General features: G+C 33.5%; 2 protein-coding genes across 3 annotated transcripts; both read right to left on the reverse strand.

The window, feature by feature from the left end:
- Nucleotides 1-218: 218 nt before the first annotated feature.
- Nucleotides 219-16677, reverse strand: LOC134247384 (uncharacterized). 2 transcript variants are annotated; one of them, XR_009987822.1, is made up of 4 exons: nucleotides 16473-16677; nucleotides 11729-11934; nucleotides 1214-1401; nucleotides 219-248 (listed from the first exon to the last, which is right to left on the reverse strand). XR_009987822.1 is itself a non-coding variant. In XM_062729761.1 (3 exons), exons 1-3 carry the CDS (start codon nucleotides 16636-16638, stop codon nucleotides 1342-1344), a joined length of 432 nt encoding a protein of 143 aa, XP_062585745.1. In that variant the 5' UTR covers nucleotides 16639-16677; the 3' UTR covers nucleotides 1184-1341. The 2 variants fall into 2 exon arrangements, 1 of the variants encoding a protein (XP_062585745.1); XM_062729761.1 differs by lacking the exon at nucleotides 219-248 and having other exon boundaries at nucleotides 1184-1401.
- Nucleotides 2605-9615, reverse strand: LOC134247386 (uncharacterized). The gene is made up of 5 exons (XM_062729762.1): nucleotides 9453-9615; nucleotides 5281-5366; nucleotides 3005-3798; nucleotides 2698-2837; nucleotides 2605-2662 (listed from the first exon to the last, which is right to left on the reverse strand). The coding sequence occupies exons 1-5, from the start codon at nucleotides 9551-9553 to the stop codon at nucleotides 2605-2607; spliced, it is 1179 nt and encodes a 392-aa protein (XP_062585746.1). The 5' UTR covers nucleotides 9554-9615.
- Nucleotides 16678-17243: the final 566 nt, after the last annotated feature.

Raw genomic sequence — 17243 nt, forward strand, 5'->3', positions numbered from 1 at the left:
TTTGGAGTTGTGTCCAACTAGAACAGCATCTGACTCCGATTTCTTCATGAAGTCGATAAACTGGATCAGTGCATCCTTAATGCTGACTGTGTCAACTTCCTCATCATTGTGGTACATTTTATTGTTGACTACTTTTATTCCAGTAATTTCTGTAGCTTTTGAGGACATTGGTTTTTCTGGAATGATGTATTTGTTGAAAACCTCATCATTTCTTACTGCAGACAACTGCACAATATGAGAATCCCTTGCTGAAAATAAAAAACAAATAATTTAATTTTGATTGTAACGCATCATTTGATTGGATAAAAAATTAATCTAAATTGTATAATCTGGTTTGCTTACGTCACAATGACTTACATCAAATTGTATCAATCCGCTTGATGTTACGTTTAAAATATGAACTATTTGAAGGCGTTATAAAGAGAAAATTTGTCTTGTTTTATATTCTTGATGATTGAAAATTAAATCATAAGGAGTGAATTAAATGGCAACCCAAATTATACTGCTACAACCTGGGTTGGAGCAGTTTACGCTTTTTTATAAACCGCTTTGAGGTTTAGAATGCGTAAACTGCCCCAACCCAGGTAATACAGTATAATTTAGGTTGCTATTTAATTCATTCCTTAAGTAAATTCAAGTTTTTAAAATTAAAAGCATTAAAAAAAATACATACAAAAATTGATATATTGTAAATGTATTATATTTAGCATGTATGATATTTGGCAGAAATTGACTTTTGAATAAGTAAGCGTAGATTTGATTTAGCGCATTTCTTCATTTTCTTCTTTATGTGTATATGTGCAAGACATTTAGCGTTGTACTTGATTTAGCGGTTGCTGCGTTTCGCCAAATCCGCTGTTAGAATACACAGCCAAATGTAATCCGTTTACAGTATGCATGATTTAAAAAATTTTGAAACATTATAATAATAGTAACCCTCTTCCCCAAGGCTTAACTCCTTCAAAGATGCTTGAATTCTTTCAGAATATGCAATTTCTTTTTAATCAGTGTCCTCAGAAGGAAGGGTAAAGTTTTCAAAGATATAAAACATGCTCAACTACTTGTACCAATACCGGAATTATGCAAGAGTCTCCATTTCTATTCGTTTTCTATGATAACTCTAGTATTATTCCTTCAAAATGCATACAAAAGAAATACCGGAAGAGGGCCATAACCATCAGCATTGACTTAACATTTAAATCTAGGTTCTTACCGAGTCCAGTAGTTTCCAAATCAAAATAGATCTCTTCAGCATTTAACAGCTGACTTGAAGGGAGATGATCATACTTTGGAATTGTTTTTGGAGCTGGAATTTCAACGATGTCAGAGGCCTGCTGGAGATCACATCCTGTTAAATAACTGATGCCTTCCCTTGTTTCTTTTGTAGAAATACTTTGAATTCTGTAAAGAAGATGTATACTGTAAAACAAATGATTCTAAACTGAGGTCTTACAAAAGGCCTAGCAAAATAAACAATCACCTAATGTACAGCTAATAAATTAGGAGTTGTAAATTAATGAAAATCCTGAGCACATCGGCAAGGAAAGAGCACAAAGTAGACCAGAATAGAAAAGTTATGGTACATGTAATTTACTGAAGGGGGGGGGGGGGGCTTAAATTTTATCACTACTTAAGAATGCCTCCATATCAATACAGCATATAACTTTTTTAACATTTTGTTCGTATATATTACTTAGTAATAATTTGAATTTGATTCCCCACTGTTTCCCTCCCTACCACAAAGGATCAGGATTTAAACAAATTTAAATCTTCAATACATGAGGATGTTTACATTTCCATATAACTAAACATAGCTTCTCTTTTTTTTTGGGGGGGGGGGGATTTCCCTTTATTTTCCTATGTAAAACTTTGATCCACCATGTATGATTTGAAAAAAAAAATTAATTCTACTTTACCTGAGGATGCTTCCATATTAATATCACCAATCATAGCTTTGCTATTCTTGAGAATTTTTTAAAAAACATATTGTACTGTAAAATGCAATTGTGGCCCCACCCTATCCCTGGGGGTCATGATTTAAACAATCTAGAATCTACACTACCTGAGGATGATTTCATATCAATATCACTTATCATGGCTTTGCAGTCCTTGAGAAGAAGATTTTTAAAGATTTCAAATTCTCTATATATTCCTGTGTAAAACTTTGATTGGCTATGTGGTCCCACCCTATCCCCCAGGGTCAAGATTTGAACAAACTTGAATCTACACTACCTGAAGATGATTCCATATGAGTTTCATCTTTCCTGGCCCAGTGGATAATAACTTTGTAGCAAGTTTGGTTGAAATTGGCCTAGTTGTTCTTGAGAGGAAGATGAAAATGTGAAAAGTTAATGACAACAGATACATTTTTATCAGTAAAGCTCACTTGAGCTTTCCGCTAAGGTGAGCTAAAAAACTGGGTATGTAGGTAGGTAAAATTTTTATTTTAAGATTGCAGCAAAGCAATATGCCCTCCCTTCTTTGAAAAAAATATTTATCAAACCATGCTATTTATAACAAGCATACCGTAAATCTTTGGTGATTCAGAAAACAAATCTTAGTAACATGCAAGATATTAATTCCCACTTAAATTCATACTTATCATCATTCACTTGTTCTTGGTTTATTTTCATTTTTGAGGTTGACAAAAGGTTTTTTACACCTGACAAATGACAATCAAAGTATACTAGTACGTACTTCCTGGCTTTCAATTCTCTCCTTCTCCTTTTAAATTTCTGTGTCACTGAAATGGCCTTCTGTCGCTTTCTTTGTAAATCCCTCAGAATGCACTGTCGTCGAGTATAGTAGCCAGGAGAGAGGCCCAATTTCTTGTTAACCTTTAATAAGGATAAAAGAATCTATTATGTACAACTACAATGTACATACATATACAATACAATCTGCTTTTGATTAAAATTTGCAGAATTTTCAAATGTAAGAGATAACTTGAGTGGTTCAACTCAGATATGACACAATAAGCATGAAAAAATAAAAATTTACAAACCTTTACAAGATATCTGTGTCCAACATTTTTCTGGGCTACACATGCAGCAACTCTATATCTGAGGCTTGAAGAAGAGCTGTAATGATGGGTCTTTGGGGCTTTTGCAGACACCATTCTGTGAAAACTCTCATTCGACTGTGTGCTTCCTAAGCATGAAAGACGATCAGAATGACTTGCATATGAACTGAAGACTTCTTTCAGATCATCCTGAAGGAACCTATCTTTCAGGGGTTTTCCATGTGGAAGTGACTTGTACCTCAGGTTAGGGTTGTTAATGAAGTTGCACCACCTTGAGGAGCAGTGTTGGTGATCTCCAAATATGTGTAATGGAATTGATGAAAGGTCTTCTTTGATTTGAGAAGCATTTCCTTTTCCCTGTGCTATGGAGTAACTGAAGCATTTCTGAATGTACTTTATCACAGACAAAGTTAGAGATGAATGTTTTTTCTTCAAGGTAAACAAAGAGTTTGTAAACAGTTTCTTTAGATGATTTTTATCAGACAACTTCTTAATATCAGCATTGACATTAGCTTTCAGTCTTGCAATAGTGGTAGAGTCCTCATCTCCAATGATTCCATCAATGGTTATTCCTTTACTTTTCTGTAGATCTTGGACCATCTCAATAACCATATCTGCCTCCATGGCCTTTGAACTACCCTCCCAATTCTTTGAGCACTCATGGGCTGCTGGATTCTTGTTGGTTGATTCAGCTACACTGCATACTCTGCAATTCTTAGACCTCAGAGAGTATGACAATACTTTGTCGGAGAGAGGACCAACCATGGAACAATGACCTGAAAAATTACAAATTAGAAAAACTGTATAACTTATAGATGTATTCGTTGTTTTTATTAAAGCATTTTTCATGCATTTCTTAACTTAATAAAATGTATGTCTTAATACTTTGGCAAGGAAAATCAAACTCGATCACTGATGTTACATGTATGCATTTGGTAATAACCTTTAACCCCTTTAGTCAGCAATGAACCTGTGCGTCCAGTGCACTATAGCATAATTAGGTAAAATATTTATTTTTCATGAGGGGTGCTGTATAATTAATGCAAATCGTTCAACTTTAAAAAAGTAAACAGTTGCTATAAAACGTGTTTGCAGGATGCAATAGGGACCAAATTCCTACTTCTTTGAAGTTAGTGTTCTAAGTATTGACAATGCTTTGGTAAATAATGTTTCTAATAAGTGTCGTTAAAAATTGGTTGCGTGCCATAGAGCGATTAGCGAATACGCTAACTGTGTAAAATCACCTAATATTTTAATATTTTGATTTGACTCATTATGACTCTTAATGATTTTTCTCCTATATATATTCCCGTGTAAACATTATATCCTTTTTTGGCTCCATTATCCCACCTTGGGTCCATATTTCGAACAAAACTGAATATGCTTTACCTGCATGAGCAAAATAACTATTCATGGCTGTTCTTTAGAAGAATATTTTACAATTTATATGGACAGTTGAACTTTGAGATATGTGTCTTTCTAAATTTATTGCATCTGTTTGCATACATATTTAATGGAATCAAGTCCTAAGCAAACTTAATGCATAGTTTATGTTGGGCACAAGCGGAAAGTAATCACTCTAATCATCAATATTTTTTTTTATTTTCCTAAAATTTGTCTACTGTAGAAGCATAAATTTTCGTGGGCATAAAATTTTGTTGTTTTGACATCAAAAATAATCTCGTCGTTGTTTTAAAACTAACCCTAGGTCTAAAAAAAATATGTTTGTTTCCTGTAACCCGACCGACCCATTCAAATTACCCCCCGGGTGAATTTTTTTTCTGACAAATGGCAAAACTTCGTTTGATCAATCAGCTGATTCCATTTATTAAAAAAAGAAAATTAGCTTGTAGCTTAACTGGAGACATAAAATATGTCAACCTAGTTTACATTTAAGTTTGATTAGTTATAAAGAGTAATCATTATTATAACAACAATTTCCCCCTACAACTTTCTGAAGTCCGTTTTCTGCCGCTACGCAGCCATTTTGGATGCCATGTTGGGTGTCCACTGTAAATATGACACCTGGTATATTGAGTCCAGGGATGTTTGACAATTCATGAGAAAAAAAAAAAATCCCGACCTACCGACCCTTAATTTTTTTGGAATGTTACAGGAAACAAACATATTTTTTTAAAAGCCCTATTCAATATATAGTCATATAAAATTTCGTGTGGGATTTAATTTTGTTGAATTTTGTTAACGGAATAAACAAAATTTAATCCCCCCGAATATTTGTGCTTTTACAGTATTTTTACCTGATAAACTATCATATGTCTTTCCGCTACCCCGTTTTTGCCATCCAGCATCTACAGCAACAACTAGTCCATTTTCGTTCATCTCTCTGAAAAATAGTTAAATAACAGACATCAGTTATTAACTGTGAACCTGTCTCCTTTAGAACACCCCCTAATGTGCATAACATTCTGCATATTTATCAACACAAATTATACTGTACATGACTAAACCTTATATTTATCAGTATATCAGATTCTATTAACTTGATCACTATCAATTATTATTAGGTATTCCCTATGATTTTCATTTGGGGATCAAAACTAAAACACGAGGCTCTTGGGGCTTGGGCCACAATACTCTAGGAAGTCACTGTCTCTGTCCAATCTAATTAAAATTATTTGTTAGATCCACTTGCATACTCGCTACACAAACATCTAACAACATCTCATTGAGGGTCACGTCAGAGGTCAAATTCTAATCAACCAATCAAATTGTCTCTTGCAAAATCATTGTTTATTTGTTGACGTAATTGAAGAAAATAAGTCTAGGGTTGTTCCGAATTTGAACTCTGAGTGACCCTCTATAGGATGTTGTTAGATGCTAGTGTAGCAATTATGCGAGCAGATCTAACATCTAATTATGTTCCCCAAACGAAGTTGGGGAACATATTGTTTTTTTACTCTGTTTCTTATTATTATTATTATTATTAAGGTCTTCCGTCTTCACGGAAGACCTTATAGTGATTCTATTGTTTCTTATTATTATTATTATTATTATTATTATTATTATTCTTTTTTTTTAGACAAAATTTTGTGCAGGCGATTTCTCGTAAACTATTTGGTGGATTTCAATGAAAATTTCAGGAATAATAGGTCACTATATGAATTTCATATGAAATTCCGTTTGTTGGAAAATTCGCTACCAGTGCCAAGTTATGGGCAATTTCCTGATTTTAAAATGCAATTTTGTCCGAGAGTGTTCTCGAAAACGGCTCAAGATATTAACTGAAGACTTGTTAGAGATGATTTACATGACTTATAGATGTGCAATTTTGCCTTCGTTTAAAATTTTCAGTACTTCCGGTCGCTACAGGAAGTGATTTCAAAATGTGCACTTTTTCAACTTTTTTTGTGTTTCAATATTTTTCTTTGATATAATTAATGTGAATGGAGACCCTACTGGAAAGGCCTAATATATAATTAATTTTAAAAAAATTTATCAATCCACACACTAGATATTCGCATTCAAAAATCTGAAGCGTGTCCAAGATGGCGGGGCGTCTCCGTAAACTCCGCCATTAAGCAAGTCGCATTCTAGAAGGTCAGTGAGCGTTTAGATGAACGAAACTTCTACAAAAAAGATTTATGAAATGTAAAGGATTCTTTGGATTGCCACGTCGCAATTACATTGCATTGAGTATAGTTTTAATATGAGGTTTCCTCAAACGTCTATTGAAATTCCTTTTGTTTGCATCTCAAAGGAGAATACAACATGACTACAAGTGGAAATACGACTTCAACCTTTGGTTTTGCACCAGGGAAAACTTATCCTAAACCATGGTTATAAGAAATAGCCTTTCAAGAAACTTGCCTTCTTCATATTCACTATGTTTCTGAATTTACTTGACTTCTGTTTATTTTTCCACGCAGGATTGTGTCATATTAAATGAATAGAAAAGACAAGAATAAGAAAAACATTTTTTTAAAGATTGTTTATTAAAGGTTATATAAATATTCTTGTAACAAATGAAAGTTATTGAACATAAATAGTATAAGCATTTCACTATATCCTTGTATATTATTAATTTCGGAGGGCTAGTGATTTTTTTTTTTCAGTGAGACATTTCAGTCCTTTCAAGAACGTGTAACTCATCTCTACTTTGGAGGTAAAGAGGATACAAAATTCGTGGAAAATCTTACCGAATTCACTGCTTTATAATTACAGTGTAGTGTCACTTGGCCGTATACGATATTATATATGAACAATGTGATAAATATAGTTTCTAACGCTCGAAATTCCGGTTATAAGACCATGCATATCTTATTTTCATTGAAGTTATCACATCCATTCAATAGATCAAACATTTCAAAGGAATAGCGTTAAGAATTACTTGTGACATTTGGCACGAAATAATGTATCGTGACCCAACTTAAGTAGTAGACAAATGGCGACAATAGTGCAGAAATATATAACATTGACATGCCTGTATATGGAGTTGCATGGAATAAAAAGTTGAATGCATATTAAAAAAGGAAAGAAAACAGTATCATCTGTTCATCACTAATAGAATATCTATACTAAAAGTTACTGTTAAAACTCAAATAACAAATTTTGTGATCATCTTGAGCAAAGTTTGGCAAGCTAGCTCTCATTTTATAATTCCAAACTGAATTTTTAAAAAAATTGTAAAGTTTGTTGGAATCAAAAAAAGCAATCTCGCGATATTCGAATGTTAGATTTGAAGCGGGAAAGTTGTAATGGGTACCGCAATGGATTTTCACGCTGGCGAAAGCTTAGCTATATTTAAAATCATTTTTCAGTATGATTTTACGGGGTTTTTTTTCTGAATCGGACGGAAGACCTCTCGTTGCTCGCAACGAGTTTCTTTTCTAGTTATTATTATTTTTCTTCTTCTTCCTGGGCACTTTTTTGTCTGGGAATGATCTCGTAAACTATACATCCGACTAAGGTGAAATGTTTTTAGGGTCAGTAGACATGTTATGTAGATTTGCGGAACGAAGGTCATTTTGCGTGCACGTGCTTGCAAGAGCGTGCACGTGCAACATGTGTAATGACCGATTTAATTGATATAGGCGTAACTTTTTGAATTCTCGATGAAATGCTTTGAAACTTATGATATAAGGATATATTAGTAGCATAGACAATATGACATGGTCAAAATAGCAAGATCTCACGCGCATGCACGTGCGCTTTGCTCTGATTGGCTAAAACTAAAGTCTCAATATCTTTCTTGTTTTTTGACGAAATCCTTTGAAATTTTGAAAATAGCCTTGCATTAAGATATCCTACAACATGATGTATAGCAATTATCATGAAAACACGTGCATGCACGTGCGCTGCAATCTGATTGGCTGAAACTTTAAATAGCTATAACTCCCTTGATTTTCAACCAAACAGGATGGGATTTGGAACATAGATAGATAAACTGGACTACTACAAGAAAATATGGTCACCATGCACATGCATACACGTGCATGTACATGCGCTGCAATCTGATTGGCTGAAACTTTAAACAGCTATAACTCCCTTGATTTTCAACCAAACGGGGTGGGATTTAGAACATAGATAGATGTAACGGACATCTACAAGAAGGTATGGTCACCATGCTCATGTTTGCACGTGCGTGCACGTGAAATGAGCAAAATAAAAAAAAAAAACAAGTGAATGAGCGTATCTTTTTAATACTTTTGGATTAAATACTTTAATATTAAGTATATTAAAATATATAGATTGTGTAGACAAAATGATATGGTCATTACGCACATGCATTCACATGTGCACGCGTGCAATGCTAAAATTTGAATGAACTTTGTACACTTCTGGGTAAACGTTTTTAAGTCTCAAATGCATCGAGTTTGTCTTATTTAATGAAGCTTCCAGGGAATATGGCACCAAAAGGGAGTTGGGGAGCGTTTGGGGAACATCTGTAACGGTCCCCGTTACAATTAGCACTAGTTTTAATTAGATTGTGTCTCTGTCACTCTTCAATTTTTTTTCTTCAATCAAATTTTCCTTTTTTAATTCATTCTAGGAATGAATTTAATAGCTACCCAAGTTATACTGTATATCCTGGGTTGTGCCAGTTTTGGCTTTCTATACAGCGAGGCTTTCATTTCAAAGCAGGTTACACTATTATAACTTGGATAACTATATATGAAGTTAATTCCTTATAATTTAATTCTCCATCAATAAGTAAAGAAAATAAGACAATTTTTCCTTCAAAAATGCATGCAATTAGTACATACATGTATCTTATATGTAAAATTAAATGGGTTGTTATGTTTGTGACATACATGTTAGTCATTGTGACTTAACCAACACAGGTTATACCATATGACCACTACACATGTATGCTGGACACCCATTGATCTGATCAGAAAAGCTCTATTGCGCCTCTGGCTCATTTGAGCTAAATAGTGAGATTTAAACTGAATTTATATTGTTTACACACTCATTCATCATTTCCAGTTCCTTCTGCAAAGCATCAGACATAGACTCTGCAGCAATATCTTCAACAGCTCTGCCTATCTCTTTCTGTCTTTTGTCCAGCATGGCATGGCTTACAGGTGGTATATTCAGCTCAGAAAGGAGACTGTTGACTTGTGTTGCACCGATACCAACATGTACAATTGCTGTAAATACAAATTCATAAATGTAAAAAAGAAATCAATCTAATCACTTTAAACAAGAAGCTTGTGAAATACAACACTCACCCTAGTCTCATTTATTTTCTCTCTTTATTACCAGAAATTAAAAATAGAACCCATACTTTTAACAAGCTAAACCCCTAGGGGTAATGGCAACAAAACTTGAATTGATCTACATTAGGATGATTCAATATCAATATGATTAATACAGTAATAAGGCTTTGCTGTTCTACAGAGAATTTTTTCCATCTGAATAGTCAAGTGGTTTAGAGAACAAATCAAAAAAAGTCCCATTCTAACTTGTTATACCCTTTCTATGATGTGAATATAGGTTCTTTTGTGAATATACAGGCAGACACATGGATAAATAGGAAGCAGACATTGGATTTCTATAAAAGTGAATTCCATCATATGGCATATTGCCAAAACAAGGAGTGACTGTGTGGTAAAACACAAGAGTAAAACAGTATACCAGTACCCACTTCCCTCTCCTTTAAAGCATATTTTGAAAAGTTGACAGACAGATAAATGGAAAAAGATCAGAAAGCTGAAATGAGCCTCTGGCTTCAATAAGTTAAAAATAGCTTGCCCTTCTCATCAAGTTTTTATTCTGAATTAAACATTATCAGGGGCGGATCCAGGAATTGAAGTTAGACGGGCAGGGTTAGACATTAACGTTAGTCCGTTAGTCTCAGACTAATAAGTCTCAGACTAATAAGTCTCAGACTAATATATTTTCATTTGGACTAATAAAAGTTGTGGCGTATTAGTCCGAATGGACTAATAAAGTTTTCTGGGGACAAAATTACCGAAGTTCTCGACAACTTTCACTGGAAAACCCGTATGTATTTTTAGCTTTCTTGCATCTTGGCGGAAAGTTATGTAATTCTGAGTCAATTCGGCACTTAATTTTAGGACTCATTGGAATGAAATTAAACATTTTAGGGATTATGATTTATTATGACTCATAAAGAAAGATGTTGGGCATTTGGATGTCGTAATCATTTATAGAGAATAATGAGATCGGGAACACGATCCTAGTTCCTGATCAGGCAATTTCAACAAATATTGATATAAAACATTTCATGTAAACGCATGCTTTGTTTATTAAAAAAAAGTATAAAAAGTACCTTGAAATGTAAATTCTATTGTTTAATTATATTTTTGACGGACTCATAAAATTGCCTGTGGACTAATAAAATTAAAGATGCACTAGTCCGGCTAGACCAACGCCGAAAAATGTTAGTGTTGAACCCTGGCGGGTTGGGCGCCAGATTCAGGCAGGGGGTCTGGGGGCCGCCTTGAGGCAAAGCCCTGGTGGGGGCCAAGGGGGCGAAGCCCCCCGAAGCTCTTGGATTCTAGAGGTTTTGTAGGGTAAAAATGAGGTCTACCAAGTAGACATCAGAAACATTTTCTCGACAAAACTATGTTTTATGCTAACTTTGGGGTGCGCGCCGGGTGTGCCCCCCCTTAAATCCGCCACTGATTATATCAATTTATAGATACATATACCTATTTACTGGCTATGAGGACAAAAGCAAGTTTATTGTCCCCCAAGACAGCAACAATTTCTCAAGGTGCGTCCAAGTTGCTGTTGAGGGGGACAACAAACTTGCTTATATTGGAATAGACAGGTAAAACTCAATCAGGCTCTTGTGACTTGACAATAATAAATATACATGTAACTGATGTAGGGGATGTGTACGTTAAACTTCTTACCTGCTGATAGCTTTGTATTTACATCCCACACTCTTCCATGTTTTTTCCCCGTTTTTACATGGTTAATATGATTACACTTTGTATTGCTGCAACAGACCTGAAATGTTAATGTAAAATCAATGAATCCCTAATTACAGGTCACTGTTCTAAATTCATTCACCATTAATGAAATCAAATGCTTGGGAAAAAAGAATTTAAATATGCATTACTTCAAATTACTTCAAAGAAAAAAATGTAACATCTTTCAAAACTAAAAATATGGATATATGGAATATTGCCTGTTTTATATGGAGAAAAATTCAAGGAAAAACCTTTCAAGGTTGTTTTTATACAAACTGTGCAAAAATTGGTGAGTTCATACCTTTAACAAAGAAGCTAAACCATATGTCAACACAGAAATAGTGTGTGAAAGTTGTAATGGTAAGCCACATTTACAACATCCCCGCAAGCCCTCAGCTAACACTCCAAGTTCTACTACTCTCCTCCCCTCCTTCCAATCCTCAGATGTAGTCACTTCTTCCCCATCCACCACCTCCTCTCTTTCCAGTATATTCAAATTTGGCAATTCTATGAATAATGAATAAAAATTATCACCATTACACATTCTTTATTATCTACTGTAACACATCCTGACTAGTTGACTGTTTAGATACACTTACTAAATTCCAAGAACCAGTTTTCAAAATAATTCATAGTGCCGATATACAACATATTTTTCCATATACCGATATTTCTCAAGATATTCTGAAATCAATCTAAAATATGATCTACTTTCTTTTACTCGACATTTGCTTGGGCCCCTGGTCATTCACATGTAAACAGACGGTGTATGAGGTGCAGTGAAGAGTTGCATAGCATTTGCAAGATCTTTCAACATTTTAAAGTTGATTTCTTACTCCAGATTGTAAGGTTAAGTAGTCTGTATTAATAAGTTAAAATCTGCATCAACAACTACACCGCCATTTTGATTATGAATGCAAAAGAAGCTATATGGTTGAACAATTTTTTCCCGTAATGCATTATCATGATTATATACCTTTCTATTTTCAAAACAATTAGACCGCTAACATTTTGTTTGTGACTTAGTAAGATCATATGATCCAATTAAAGAAAAATCATGTAAATCTCAAATTCAAATGAGCAAATATTCATTGAGTTTAGAATAGACTTTGGAGAAAATTTGTCCTGTCGTTCCCGCTTAACAATTAGTGTTGGGCCCATTGGCAAGCTGATGTCAATTAAAAAAATTTAGGTCAATTTCGGAATTGATTTCATAATATCTTAAGAAGTATAAGGAATTACGGAATGAAATTTGAAGGAATGAAGATTGTTTATATATGGATAGATATGGATAAAAAGTAAATTTGTAAAGCATTCAATTTAAAAGAATTTTATTGGTGAAAGTAGGTACCCTATGAAAAGAGTTCCATACCTTTTTTTTTTTTAACACCTCAATTTTTTTTCTAAGTGATCTAAAGGCCTGTGGGTCAAATGAGTATATCTTTCATCACGTGCAGTGTATTAAAATAAAATACAGTAATTATCTTTGATTAGTATTGTCATGTAAGGTAAGACATCAGCAAATGTAATTTTTTTTTGTAACAGCTAGGCCTAGTATATATATATTTTATTGAAATCCACATATAACATCATGTATAGTTAAATTTATTATTATCAAATATGATTCAAATTTCCATGTTGCACTTTGATTACAATAGGCCATGTGGTTTTCAATAAAATACCCCCCAAAAAATTATATTTTTAAAACTTTGTTGTCAATCAGATGAAAACTTGTTTTTATCAAAATATATCTATGAAAATTCAATTATATACTTGATGAAAACAAGTTTTCAATGTCTTAGTTATGTCATGTTGTTTTTCAATGAAATATTGAGAAAAATTCAATATCTTCTCTTTTGGTGCACATCTGTAACTATTATAATTTTTTTCTTTTAAATAGCTACACGTAGTCATAGTTCAAAAAGTCTTTAGATTGGACCTGGTATATAAAATGAACATCAACAAATTCATGTACCTCCCTTTAATATTTCTAATATTTCTAATCATGCTAATAGTCTAATAGACCTATGTGTAATCATGGTAATTTAGATGCAGATATGAAAACGAGTCTTTTAGATTAGTATGGCACGCCGATTGGTTCAAAAGTATTTTCTGCACAACGATAAAGATTTTATACACGAGTTAGATGAAAAAATTACACGAGTAAAATAAAAATGCACGTACAGGTTAAAATTGCACATAGTTTGAAAGATTTTAACACAAACAAAATGAAAAATACACGAACCCGACATTTTTTGCACGATTTAGGGGTACATTATCCACAAACAAAAATCAAAAATTGCGCGAGCAGAGGAAACTAAAAATTACACAAACAATTTTACTGCGCATACAGCTGCGCATATCATTATTATGCACATAGAATATTCATTGTGTTCTTGGTTTTCTGTACTCTTTATCGCTTCATGTATACTGAGCTGGATGTAATCGAGAATGGAAATTAAATGGCGTTGACGATGGCATGTGCTTTATTTTGCTTCTTTATTTCTTTGCCAAAACTCGATCCAATTTCTAGCTAATGTTAATCGAACAAATGAAGTGTTTCCATGTGATCTATATATGTGAGAAAACGTTTTTCGAAAAGATGATGTTTTTCTTATATTGACCGAGATCTAACCAATATACGGAGGTATTATTTGAAGCCGGACAAAAATTGTGACAAAAAGGAATCGTTTAATGCGGGTAAAAAAATGCATATGATGCATACTCGTCTCTGAACTAAAAGTACCTAACGATATACAGTACGTTTGACAAGGATCTTGATTTTTTTTTAAAAAATGTTAGAATTATTTTGACCCCCTGGATTTAAAAAAATGTATATAATAAAGCAATAAAAAAAGTTGTGGAAAACGCTGAACCCCCCCCCCCCCCCGGTAAACGCGAATATGTGTGTGAAATGGATGTGAAAAGTGAAAGATTTGAGGCAATAGAAGTAATAGATTACACCCCTCCCCCATGAAATAGATTTTTGACTTTTAGGCGACTTTTGTTTTTATCTTTCTTTCTTTGCCTGTCAGGAAATTTCTGGGATTGGATTTTTTTTACTAGGGTGGACCCCCCCCCCCCCTTGAAAAAAAAATATCTGGACCCACGCCTGCATCTAACACCAAACATAAAAAAATATTTTATTCCAATAACACGTGGAACCAAATGGAACCATGAATAACATATGTATTCATATTTATAAAATATCAGGATATCAGTTTTGGTTGGAGATCTTTAGTCTACTTTGAACTGAATTCTTTTCATATAATCTCATATTTTTAGTTATAAATTACTCAATAAAAAACAACACATTTCTTTTGAGCGTAGTCTCATTCGTAATGGCGATTGCACGATAAATGTTTTCATTTTAATAAAAAGGACCAGATAAAGGAGTATTTATATACCCTATGTGTTTTATCATAATGTACATGTGCTTTTGTGTTTTGTTATTTTTAAAACATTGTGCTTTACTAATTACTAAGTACATTTATATTACATATAATGTTACAATGTTACAAATAGGATGCAATAAGAAAAATTAAAATGGATTACTTTTTTTACCCAAATAAATGTATACGGCCATTATAAAAAAAGAACACGATTATATAATTATGAAACGAAATTAATCGTCAATCACGCCTGTAGACCCCCCACCCTGTTTTGTTTTTGTTTTTTTTTTGCAAACAAAATCTACTTCCATTGTAAAATGTCCACTGAAAAGCGCCCTTTTTTGTTGCTGGATTGGATATTGAAGGCGCCTAACTACCTCACGAAATAGGATTTTCGAAATTGGGCGCTTTACCTTTTGTTTTTTGTTAATTAGGTATTTTAGGTTATTTGGCACCCCCTTTAAAAAAGCGATACTACATATGTATCTGCATATTATAATTTTAAATAATTATCTTTTTAAAAATTGTCTTGCTCCTTTATAAATATGCATTTCACCTATTCAAAATAATCTACGCTAGAAAAACAGAAATTAAGTTGAAATTCACATATAAGTAAAACGACTGTATAATTTTACTACATTTTCATGGATACATGTATTTATGTAATCACCACACTTTGTTCAAAATTTAAGACTACATGTACTACTCTTTCACATTGGACAAATTCCAAAACCCAGATGACAGCAACATTGCTTCAAAATCTCTGTACGAATTGCTAATAACCTCCAATCAAAAGGTATCATTGAAGCGTCAAATAACTATAAATCGATTAGCGTACACATGTCTTTCATTCCATCCCAGTAGGGAGAAATTTCTCGATGTGAAAAGGTCACACATCCACATCCTTAATTGTTACCAAAGTACACACAGTGGGTGGCGGAGGAGAAGAGTTTGTTAACTCGATCTCCAGTATTAACTCACGCTGTTTTTATTTATTTACCTTTACAATGATAATATCATTGTTTTAATCTTTTAAAAGATATTGCTATATAGAGGAATGAAACAAAAAATCTAACAATTAAACACGCAACTGATAATACGTATATAGTGTATACATGGTATATGCACTCCCTTTGAACGTTTTCTATATTTTTAATCGGGGTGTTAATTTATATATGCATATTGTGTGCCTTTCATTTTTTACAAGTATAAAACACGTTGGGCATATTCTTGAGAGTCTAGCGTAATCCTGAAAGACTGAATCTCTAAAAAAAACAAAAAAACGGTAACACATTACTCATCTTCTTGTTTCATAACGTTTCAAGCATCCAAGCCACACTGAGCTGTTCTCTAATGAATATTAATGAAATGTGCGCAATGAGGATGCGTCGTATATTATGTCGATGTTGTATTCTCACTTGTGCAGTTTTCGTTTTTACGTTTGTGTAATTTCCTCATGATATCGTGTAAATATTTTGTTGATGGGGTAGTTTTTGTGAAGTTTGTGTAAATTTCAATAACTTTGTGTGTATTTTCTGCACTTTGTGTAAGTTTTGGCTTACTCGTGTAATTTTTGTTTAAGGTCGTGCAGAAAATACTTTTGAACCAATCGGCGTGCCATAGATTAGGCCTACGTATTTTACATGTACAAACCGTGATCGTGATCAACGCTGACAGGGGTTGCACTGGCGGAGTAATTGTGGTCTGTAAGGATAGCTCCCCTAATCCATCGAGTCAATTGCCCTGCAGATACTTTATCATATCTCTCCTTCTGCTTTTTCGAGACGAACCCATGGCGTCTGTACTTTGGTTTCACCATCTCAACCAAAGTTACCGCGCAGACCTTGACTTCTCGTCTGCTTTTTGTTTACATTATCGTAATCCGGTTCACATCCGCGAAATGTAAAATGCTTATTATATGTTTGTTTTCTGGCATAAAAAATCGTTATTATGTTACTTTCTATTGATGATTATTATAATTATTTGTAGAAACTATTAATTCTCTGCCGTATTGAATTCTTTATTATAACGACATTCAGACCAATTTCCGGCAGTTCGAGTTGCGCGGTGAATTCAATTTCGTCAGAAGCGAAACACCTTAAATTAGGTACTATATAAAGGAAGACATGGTGAGCGTTAGCGTGAGATAAGAAATAATTATCAATGTAGAACAGGTTAGAATAATGTTCAATAAGTTTGAATTTTATTTTGCGCTATTCGTTTTCTTCTTAATTTGGCGTGGATGAGGGGTCTTCTTTTTATTCTTGAGGTATTTTTGGTTTGAAAATCCCCAAAGGCTCACTTTTTTAATCTTTAATCTATAAATGCATCTTTCAAATAAATAAACCACTATATTAATTTTCTTCCACATGACAATTTAAAAAGCACCAGCGATCGAATAATAAGTTACGGTAAATGCACACA

Source organism: Saccostrea cucullata, unplaced genomic scaffold, assembly GCF_032062105.1.
Source record: "Saccostrea cucullata isolate Sc308-1 unplaced genomic scaffold, CSIRO_AGI_Scuc_v1 ctg4839, whole genome shotgun sequence".
In the NCBI taxonomy this organism is placed as follows: domain Eukaryota; kingdom Metazoa; phylum Mollusca; class Bivalvia; order Ostreida; family Ostreidae; genus Saccostrea; species Saccostrea cuccullata.